This window comes from Helianthus annuus, chromosome 7 (assembly GCF_002127325.2).
Source record: "Helianthus annuus cultivar XRQ/B chromosome 7, HanXRQr2.0-SUNRISE, whole genome shotgun sequence".
In the NCBI taxonomy this organism is placed as follows: Eukaryota; Viridiplantae; Streptophyta; class Magnoliopsida; order Asterales; family Asteraceae; genus Helianthus; species Helianthus annuus.
Genome location: NC_035439.2, coordinates 112,321,215 through 112,333,127, shown reverse-complemented (window position 1 = coordinate 112,333,127; position 11,913 = coordinate 112,321,215). Strand labels below are relative to the sequence as shown.

General features: G+C 35.8%; 1 protein-coding gene across 1 annotated transcript; it reads left to right on the top strand.

Moving 5' to 3' along the window:
• Positions 1-5,931: 5,931 nt before the first annotated feature.
• Positions 5,932-6,610, top strand: LOC110919154 (kunitz trypsin inhibitor 5). Its single transcript, XM_022163434.2, has one exon. It carries the CDS (start codon positions 5,932-5,934, stop codon positions 6,520-6,522), a length of 591 nt encoding a protein of 196 aa, XP_022019126.1. The 3' UTR covers positions 6,523-6,610.
• Positions 6,611-11,913: the final 5,303 nt, after the last annotated feature.

The window sequence follows — 11,913 nt, the reverse complement described above, 5'->3', positions numbered from 1 at the left end:
AAGAGGATGTGTTGGTTGGTTGCTAGTGGTGGTGATCGGTAGGGGTGGAACCAAACGAGAGTCAAGAGAGTGCATTTATATGCAACGTTTGATATTTTTCTGGACAAGAATATTATTTGTATCATTCAGCTGTAGCGACGGTAAATAAGAAAGCATTATTATGAGCTTTGATAAAGAAGTTTTGGTTTCGTCACGTTTAACCGAAGAAGGTGGTGTGACGGGTGCTGATGATTTAGGTGATAGTGATCTTAACAAAGTGTATCCTTAAGTGCAACATGGAAAATGTCACCCAAAGGGGACGAAACAATAATCATATCATTAACTGTTTAAACTAATAAACACATTATTTAATTATTCATTTCTTTACTTTAAAATCTCTTGAAGTCAGTTTTGAAATCTATGCTATCTTAATAAATTAATATCTGTATTATATAATGAATCATTTCATGTGCAATTAACCATCCACATTATGTAAGCACTTTACAACTTTTTAGCGCAAAGTACAACCCTCCAACTCCAATCATTTGCTTCTACTTCACTGTATACCTTCATAAAGACGTGCAATTTTTTAATCACATTTTATTACATGTCATTAATCGTTTTTACATTAATTTTCACATGATTTAAAATTTAACTACATGTTAATTTTTTTTGAACATTTAACTACATGTTAATTAGGAGTTGTGGGATGTTTTTTCAACCCTGGGTTACGGTAGCTATACCGATGATTGGTTCAAATAGTTGGATCGTGTTAGCTATACCGATTACTGGTTCAGATACATTGTTTATTTATTCATATATGATTTTCTTCAGGTTTCTAGTTACTTCAAACTACCTGATTCATATGTGCCCTGTCAATTAGGTAGGAATTAAACCGATGCCACCATCATGCATAAAGTTCAAGCCACAACAATCAAATTCATTTATAAATAAGTAAAATTTGTCATATATGATTTAACCTACTATTAATTTTCATTGCTTATTTATTATTAAGTTTCATTGATTGTTCTCAAGTCATACCAAATCTATTCTAAGTTAATAATGATATGTTACATGCATCCCACAAGAAGAAGCTAGTGTGTATACTAATGAATAATTGAGGACAGGTGTTGGTTGGTTGTGGTTGTGTGTGTGAGGCACGTAAAAGCACCAAATGGTGCGTGTATCTAAGTTTTAGGCCAAGCAAAGAATCACTTTAACATGGTTTCCCTCCTTTCGTCACCTTCTCCCCACTCCTTGTAAAGGATTTTAAATTGAAAATCTTCATTATCTTCAATTACTTTACAAACCCCATATAAAGAAGTGTTCGCGCGATGCGACGGGAACACATATACCGGTAATATGTTTTCATTTTTTAAATTTAATGCTTATTTTTATTGTGTATTTTTTATATTAACGCGTAAAAAAGTTATGGCTGTTTAAAAATCGTGGGCAGGGCCGTCTCCGAAAATGTTCGAAAATCTTTAGGCCCTGTGCGAATAGAAAATACGGGCCCCTTAAATATAAATTTTTAAAAAGAATATATATAAAAAAATTAAATATATGAAAATGAATTAATGTTATTTGAATCAAAACCAATTATCTAACATAACTTGAAAAAATTAGACAATTAAAATAGATAAGAAAGAAAAAGAAAAACAAAAATAAGGACACCGGGATTAGAACCCGTGTCTTCTTATTATTAAAGTGACTTTGAAACCACCAAGCCAAGTGCTTTAAGATGGTATTTTTCAGATTCATTATGTATATATTCTAACTTTATAGTTTAAAACTAATACAAAAACAAAAAAAAAATTGGGCCTCCAACGGGTTTGGGCCCTGAGACGTCGCCCATCCCGCACACCCTTCAGGCCGGCCCTGATCGTGGGAGTAGTTAGTTTAAAAGTCAACAATGTGTTTTTAATGATTGTATCATACTATCATATGCTTTAATGATTGTATCATACTATATGTATGATAATATAGTAAAGATATATATATGTGTGTGGGTGTGGCATGTATTTATTTATAGGGATAAGGCTTTTCAAATAAGACTTATCTCACAACTCACTCGTATTATGATTTAATTAGCTCGTTTGAAACTCGAGTTGAGTAGGGTTAGCTCATTAGCTCGTATAACATACGATCCGAGTTCAAGCTAAAGGTAGCTGACTAGTATAAAAACTCGAGCTAATCTGGTTTGAGCAATTCGCTTGTTGACTCGTACAAATTATCTCCTTCCCTTGTACATCGTTAGATTGGTAAGGTATTTTTCGATATATGCATAGGTTGAGATGTTTGTAACATGTTGTTTGAGTCTTTTGTAATAATAAACATACAACGTCATCAAAATGGTTAAAAAAACACATCAACTTGTTGAAACACAAGTTGGAGCATGGAGGCGAGCCAAATATGAGTTTAGTTTCTGGCTCGGTTTGTAATATAAAACCTAGCCGGATCGGCTCATAGAGCCCGAATTAGTGCACAGTGGACTTTAAATCATTCTTTAAACAACCTTAGGTGATGACATAAGTATTTAGTACAAGTTTAGGGTGGATATATGAAATCACAAAAAAACATAAGTATATGTATGGCAAATGGATATTGAGCAAGTACATGTTTCTTTAGTATTTTATGCATCTTGTTTTAGTATTTTATTCCCTTTACTCCACTCCACTACTTGTGTTCAAGTGTGTTGCTTCCAAGCAACTCAACATGACATGACAGCTGCAACTAATCAAAAGCCAACACCATTAATAAACTAACCCACTCCAATTAAGTGATCAGCAATGCACACAACTAAGCAGGAGCTGACTTTTACAAAATTAAATAATAATAATAATAATAATAATAATAATAATAATAATAATAATAATAATAATAATAATAATAATAATAATAATAATAATAATAATAATAATTCGTACATACAACTCTAACAAAACAATCCACAAGTTCAAAATTTCCTTCGGCATACATATGGTGCTTGTACTCTACAAGCAGGCTATGCATCTCGCCATCTCGGCATGAATCAAAATAACTGGCTACAAGTCTACGACGACCCTTATTCGTCTCGGGGTGCATCGTTCACTTGTGTTGTGCAAATGGATGATAATTCAAGATCCTTGATAAATGATAAGTTTGTTTGCAAAAGGAAACAACAAATAAATAAAACCAAATTATCTTAAGCTTTAAAGACAATAACTTTATGCTTACTCTGCTTACAAGTGAGGGGTGGCATGTTCTGAAAGAGTGTGAAGTCTCAAATTACCCACAGAGACATGTTGATCAGTAAAATTAATAAAATAGAAATTGACTTTCAGCTTGTGATAAAATAGACGTATCTAAAAGGGTCAATCAGGAGATGACAAATAGCAGCTGTTGGCTGAGGTGACTATGGCATAAAAACTCTTGCTGAAATACAAAGAGGTCCACATAATAATCGTTTAAATTAAACATGTGTAAAGCGTGAGCTAAATTTAGCAAGCGACTAGAATTTAGCCACGTGTTTTATTCACCGGCTAATTTAGCCACTAACTTTTTATTTGCCGGCTAAATTTTAGATGGCGCTTTAGACGTGTATTATTTTGATTGTTTTTTTTATATGGACCCATAGTATTTCAAGGTTTGTTGAGCAAGCTAAAATTTAGCCATCTTAGCCGACGTATCCTATCTGTCATCTTCTGCTTGACTGGTTTGAACATGTCTATTTTTACCTAGTCTGAAATTCAATGTCTATTTTGTTAATTTTATTGGTGAACATGTCTAGTTACATGTTTTTTTTTCCTTCAAACTTTGACTTTTGAGGTCAAATAGGTGTTTTGAGTTCAAAGTTGATAGTCTTGCAAATTTTTTAGTGAATTCTTTGGCAACTTTAATTGTCATAACAAATGCTACAATACATTCTTGATGGAGTTGGATATGTAGAAATTTTACACAAGTAACATCAAAATAGAAAATACGATATATTGACCTGAAAAGTCAACTCTTTTAAGAGACAATATTAGTAAAATTAGTCAAATCTTGACTATTTCGAGGCCCAACAGACATTGCAGTTCTTGAAGAAACCCTGGAGCATCCTAAATCCTAATGATGGTTTATATGTCGAGTTCTTCACTAAATTATCAATTGACATCATGATAAAAATCATGAGTGAAACAAATAAAAGGTGTTTTACAACATGTCACAAACAAACCATCCATGGATAAAGTATTAGGCCCACCAATATAAAAAGCAAATCCATTCTATGAATGTTATATAAAAATAATGGGACAAACTAAAAATTGCATGACCAAAATGCATTGTATGAATTTCTGTACAAAAAGTAGTGATATTTAAAATTAGCGTTGCGTGACCTATAAGGTTATTTTATACATAACAATGCAATCCTCTTAACGAGGAAAATCACGAAAATTGACATGTTAGACCAAAAAAATTACTAAAATAAACAATGACTTTTAGTTTTTACCGAAATAAACAAAAATGTCAACTAAGATGACACAATTGAGCCCCCACTTTACATGTGGTCTCTTTTCGTCCTTTAAAAAAGTGCAGACTAAAGTTGAAACTTAGCCTGCTCTTTTGTCCGTCAGCTAAAACTTACTATGCGTCTAGGCGTATTTTTAGGCTATGGGGTGTGGGGGTCATGGATTGGAACATTATTTCCACGTAGGACCATTAATTAAATGGTACACCGTCCCCTCCTTGATTGATGGTGGTTTGCATAGATTAAACCACGATTACCATGACCCTCCCATTTAATAATTTTAAGACAATAATAAATTTAAAAAATAAAGGAGATGGTGGTTTGGGTCATGACCACACCTTTAGGGTAGTGGTTTTGAATGGTGGATTAAAGATGAATGACATGACACCTATGTGGAGGATCATGGTGATCATGAGGTTCATGACCATACCCTATAGCATTAGATGACGGCTACAAAATGGTACGCTAAAGTTAGCAATGCTTTACACCTATATTATTTTCATCATTTTTTTAACCACATTGTACTTTTCAAGATTTACCACACTTTGGTGCTGTTTGTTTTTTAACAGGTAAAATATATGCACTCTGTGGACCACATCTATAAAATAAGAGTTGGACCAAACCCCTCCAGTCTACAAGAAGAAGTGTGTTTGTTTTTTTAACGTATGTAGACTTCTAAAATAAACCGGTGGTGATATACGGACGATGGTGGTGGGTGGTGGTGGTGGACGGTGGTGGTGGGTGGTGGACGATGGTGGTGGTGATGGTGGGTGGATGGTGGTGGTGGTGATGGTGGGTGGTGGACGGTGGTGATGGACGGTGGTGGGTGGTGGACGGTGATGGTGGTGGACAATGGTGGTGGGTGGTGGTGTTTAACCCTTTGCATATCTTAGAAGATCTTAGAAGTGGTTGTGCCAAGTCTGCACCAAGAAGAGCTCACACAGATGTTTTTTAATGAAACGTCTTCGAAAAAACAAACAGTCTGTATACGACAATGTCTGCGCATGGTTTACGTGACGCAGACATAAAAAACTCCACAAATCTTTTTATAGAAAAACAAACACCACCTTTATCATCTTTGCAAACAATGCTTATTTGCCCTCTCCTCATTCGGTTTGTTTATAAAGACTAAAACTTCCATGTTTATCTTGATAACTTTTTCAGCCTAACATGTTATTTTAATGATCTTTTTTTATAAAATTATTATTAACTGAAATGTTATCCTTTTATAACAAACCATACTACATATTTATAAAATTATTATTAACTGAAATGTTATCCTTTTATAACAAACCAAACTACATATAGTGTCGGATTGTGCGTCACATCCGCCTTTGATGTATATTTTTAGCCAACGTGTGTTTGTATTCGACACATAACAATACATCGATCATCCATATATAGTTTTATTTTAGATCTACACGACTATAAATACATGATACCACCATCATACACTAATCCACAAAATGATGAAACTTTTAGTCACTTTAATTCTCTTGTCAACACTCTCACTTTCCTCATGCCTATTCCGACAAAATCCTATTCGCGACACCGATGGCAACATCCTCCGATCTCACACTAACTACTACATCTTACCCGCCACACATGGTGGGGGCGGGGGCCTAACCCTAGCCCGTGGAAGCGGGCAACTCTGCCCGCTTGAAGTGGTGCAAGAAGTTAGCCAAGTGAGAAATGGGCTACCCTTAAATTTAATACCCGCCAACAAAGATGGCATCATTCGCGAATCTATTGATCTTAACATTAAGTTCAATGATCTATATACGTGTGCTCCAAACACAGTTTGGCAGGTCAACCTGTTTAACGGGCAAAGGACTTTGTCAAGTCGGGGGATCTTAGGACGGCCAGGGCAGGGAACCATAGATAATTGGTTCAAGATAGAGAAGTACGAGGCTCACTATAAGCTAGTATACTGCCCCTCGGTGTGCCACACTTGCAAGCCGGTTTGTGCGGATATTGGTTCTTCTATCGGCGAAAAAGGGCGTAGAAGTTTGGTTTTGAATAATAAGCCTCTTAAGGTCATGTTCAAGAAGGCATAATGACATGATGTAAATTTATGTGATAAAACTGATAATAATAAAATAAAAGCTACTGATCTTTGTACTAAACGTTGTTGTATATGTAAAAGGGGTGTGTTTGATCAAACTCACATCTAGCTAAGTATTTGAACTTAATGTTTTTAGGTATGTGCTTAGTTTGGTATTTATTCCATTACTGTCTTCAAAATTATCGATTATATTAGAAATTAATTACATTAAGATGTGTATATAAAATGTTAATTAATTACATTGTAAATCTTACTAGATTTCACGAACGAATATATCATTTGTGTGTGCGGGATCCATGAATGAAACATCCATCGTTGATTTGAGGTAATATTTGTTGGTGATATGTCGGTGAAGCTTCTATTGATTGTGTCATCGGTAGGATCCATCAGTGATCCGGTTGTGGAACCGGGTAGGGTATGGAACCGGTACCCTACACCCGAGTATTGTAATACCCTATTTTCTGGTATTTTTTCTGATATAGATGGGGTTTTTAAGGGGCAGGGCTGCACAAATCAGTGAATTTCGGTTATTCAAAAAACCTGGGTATAAGTATTTACAAAACCCGGGTATCGGTATTCATTATAACTGGGCTTACGGTATTTTTCGGGTTTAAGAAAAACTGGTTACGGGTTCGGGTTTTGTAGTTGAAGGTCATACCTGGAGAATACGCTTTGGGTAGGGTCAGGTACGAGTTCGGGTACCCAATACTCGGTTTTTCCAATACCCAGGTTCGGGTATTTTATTTTGGGTTCAGGTTTTTTTTTGTGCGCCTTGGTGGGTGGACCGTGGATCTACGTTGGGTCCAATGGTTTTTTCTTTTGTGGTAGTAACAGTCGTTTGAGCCCACGGAATGTAAAAAGGTGTGGGCTTTTCGATGGGTTACATTGCTACTAAGTACTAGCCTGATTATTCTGATTAGAAATTTAAATCTGATTTCCAGCCCAATTTCTATCGGATAGAAAAAATATTAAAATAAAAGTTTAAAATTAGTTTAACATTGTTTTTTTCAAAGCACTTTAAGTTTAAGTTTTGATATTGTTTTGTTGTTGTAAAATCTTATAATCCATTTAAGTTGTTAGAAAAGTAACTGTTAGATATTTTAGTGTAATCGAGATTAACTTGGTCACTAAAGTGAATTGTAATATACATTAAGTAATTTAGGAGGTGCGTGATTGCACGTTTATTTGAGTTATTATAATTCTAAGTGTTCGGGTGAAACCCCTAATCAATGAAGGCTTCAAGGGGGCAGTTGCTCCTTGGAGGGGGTTCGAGGGCAGCACCCCTAACGGGGTCCAAGGGACAAACCCATGGCTAGGGCCGAGATGCAAAATTAAGAAATATCTCTTATTTTTAATTAAATTGCTCTATTAGAAGGAAAATATTTTTTTAGAAATATCTCATATTTTCAAGATGCAAAATTAAGGGAGGCAATTTAAATTCAAAAAGATAATAACTAGCTAGAGGCAGTTGCCTGCAGAATTATCCCCAGAATTCAAAATCTAGTTTTTAGTTACGCTTCTGGTTCTTATGGATTTATCGTATAAACATATGAAAGTTCGATTTCTCCACTTGAGTTGTATCCGATTGAATTATTCGGAAGAACCACCGAAATAATTTGATCTGAAAGTGATCACACGCCTCTCAGATTATCTGTTGTTTACTAAATTCTCCAACAAAAACTATTAGGCAATATATATATATATATATATATATATATATATATATATATATATATATATATATATATATTGGGGGGGTGGTTTGCACCCCTCGGTTTCCACTAAGCTCCTCCCCTAATGTGGCGTCTATATGGAGGGTGATGATGGTGATAATCAAATAGTTTTTTGTTCTACCATTTTAATCCTAGACTTTTGTTATTATTATTATTATTTTTTTGTCATTTTCATAATTCTAATACACATCCAAAACTGGTAAATATTGGTTGAACAACATAATTCACAACAGTTTTGAAATTTTGAAACCCAATTAAAATTAAGAGTAAATTACAAGTTTTGTCCTTTATGTTTGTCCCAAATTTCAGGCGCTGTCCTTTACCTTTAAAATTGATGAGTTTTGTCCTTAATGTTTCAAAATCTTGCATGTTATGTCCTTTAAGCCAAACCCAGTTAATTTTTGTTGTTAAATGCAGTCATGTGCAAGGCACATGGGGGTAAAGTTGTCATTTTACTAATGTATTTGTCACACCCCGATTTCCACGTGTATCACCGGTGGGCCCGGTGGGGGATTACCGTGACGTAGTTGGCAACAATATAGTCAAACCACAATATATAAATGCACAGCGGATGCATAAATATAAATATGATTCAACCATTTATTGTAATATCAAATGTATCACAAGTAGTTGAATAGTATCCACAGGAGGGATCAAAATAAATAAAAATGTTGTTCAACAGATAAGACATCAAGCTTGCGAGACTTCTTAAGATGCTAAGGAGCTATTGCCAGCCGATTACGTGTAGTACCTGCACTTAATCTTTTTGGGAAAATATGTCAGTTTACACTGGTAAATACATTCAACCGACACTTTTGTAAAATGTTTATTAAAATTGATTTGAATGCACGAGACACAAATTCTTTTATAACTTGGGAGAATTATTTAAAATTATAATCTTGTGAACGAATTACATGTTCCTTCTATGCGTTCAGTAGCCCGGATCTAGTCCGGGTTAAAGATCAATAGACACACCACATTGCGTAAAACCGAGGTGGGTAAACCATCGGCTACGTCTTTTAATAGTATAGACATAATACCGGGTGTACGCCTACACCCGACTGTCAAGGTCGTGGCCATTTCTTCGAATGATGCCAAGGATATCCGGGACATGGTCATTAACCCCCCAAAGGCTTTTAAGTAACAAGACTGTTTAAATGAGCCGATCAAATTATTCAATTAACCACCTAAGCGATGGAAGATTTGATACTCAATCAAGCGGTATTTTATATACCGTAACCCAAGCCCGTATAAGGGAAAATAAGTTAAAAGTATTTACCTTTGCAAGTATTGTCCTTAATCGGTTAAATCACAGATATCTTTTACTGGGGCTCCTATTCTGGAACGAAGGTTTTAAAATAACCTATTAGAATCCTAACGGGTCTTTATATTAGCCGTAGCCTAGACCGGTCAGTTTCGAGGGATAGATACGGTTTAATCGCGTGAAAGGCGAAAACAGAGAATGGAATGTGATTCTGACCCAACAAGTTCGGAGACTTGTTTTATACGGGTTTATTATTCACACTATGAATCTTGGGGTCAAAATGATATAGTTTGACCCGTATCGGCTAATTTATGTAAACTAGTTACATAAGCCGAACCGTGCGCGCAATAGGCGCAACGGGTAACCGTAGGAGTCCTACACTGTTTTCCTAAGTCAATATACTTTAAAGAGGTTGTGGTATCAGTGGGATACCTTCCATAATGCCCGTAACGAGTTTTAGTTCATTATACACCCCGTAGGGGTTTTCCGGTCATTTTAAAGACTTTTAAAGGGCTTTCTGAGTTCTACAGGAAACCTGAGTTTCCCAATCAGTTTAATAAGTCTAAAATATCTTATTTATTATTTAAAATCAGTAGCAACTGGAATCGGGTCAAAAGACCTTGTAGAACTCAAGTTTTGGCCAAAAAGGGCATATTCGGTATTTACCGAACCGTAGCCATAACCACAGGTTATGAGCAGGTTAAAATTAATTAAAAATCTTTAAAAATCCCAAAATATTATTTTACTACAGTGGGTAAAAGTTTTGGTGACGAAATCTTGGTTTAGGTAGGCGTTATGCTAATTGCGCCGTTTATTACAAAAGTTTCTTATAAATGCGCTATTTAGCATAACTCCCATTCTAGACCTCGGATTGGCGTGAAACTTTAGGGACATGCTTAGAATTTAGTAAGCAAGGATATGGTCCCTTCACGTGTCCGAAATACTCGTTTTATTTTAAAAAGGGCGTTACGGTCAACTTTTAAAACTTTTAAGTAATTAACGGAAATGCGTAAAAGACTCGGACAAACAACGAATCGGTCACAGAGGGTGATACCATCACGTGACCTGGTCCTAAGAGAGTCCTAAGGCATATCTACATTGCACTAAAACGGGTCAGAACTGAAGTCAAAGCAAAAGTTAAACTTTTGCGACATTCGGCTCCGAACCGAGTCAATATGGCAAATGGCCGAATCAAACCTGCTTAAACGAGTTTATATACTTATTATCATGTTTTATGATCATCAAAACAGGTTTCATAGCATATACATTACAGATTATGTACAAAATCGCAAAACGGCTTTTTGTTGACTTTTTAAGCATACGTTTGACTCGATATTTGAACTAGTTAGAGTGGTGATCAGGGGGAACCCTTTTAGAGGTTTATTACCCACATAAATACCAACACATAACTACTTTTGATTCGAGAATTCACTGGACCATTCGTGATTTATCGCAAAGTCAATCGTTAGTTACGACGGATTGACTTTTTGGCTAAACTAAGCAAAAACAAAGCCATAGAAGGTTTGGCATACTTATAGAGACTTGATGTAAGACTTAGAACTAGAGAAGAACACTTGGGAGCTTCATAAATGATCAGAGAATGTGTTTTGAGGTGTGTTTTAATTGTGAACCATGTATGCCTATTTATAGTGCAAGAATTGGCTTTAAGATCCTTACAACTTAGCCTACAAGTGATTATGGATGATGGGCAGGTGGCCTAAGGTGCTATGGGTCGAGTAGGGGATGCCCATACCTCTGGGAAACCCATTCATAAATGTTTTACCGCTTTAAACAGCCAAAGCCAACTTTCTGTCGCTGGGCATCGCTTACGGACCGTATGGCTTGGGCCTTGCGGTCCGTAAGCCTGTGGCGGAGACAAGCTTAATCATTCACCCCTTTACGGTCCGTAAGGCAGGACCCTTGCGGTCCGTAAGGGTTATTTTTAAATCTTTTTCAATCTTTTGTAATGATTAATAAAATCCTGGTATTTAGTAACGAAATCTTTGGTAATTAATAACCTGACCTTTCGGGTTTGAAGGGGTAACGTTGCGATTTGGCCCTCGATTATTTACAACTAAGGGCCTCGTGTTATTTACCCGTACTGCTAAATCCCTAGTTATCTTGTTAATTATTCGGGAAGCCTTAACTTTCATTGTTGACGCTTTTAACCCTTCTCGCACGAATTTGATCATAACTTTCTCGTTTTAAAACGGAACTTCGCGGAATTTATACAGTATATTCTAGTGAGCGTATTTTACTGTTACAAAGCCTCGGGTACGTCAAAGGGTCACTCAGAGGTATAATTAAACATGTTGACACAGTTAACCCCCGCAACTTGTAATCTCTCACTTTCTTCCGCGTTTCGCTTCCGTACGATCCATGATTT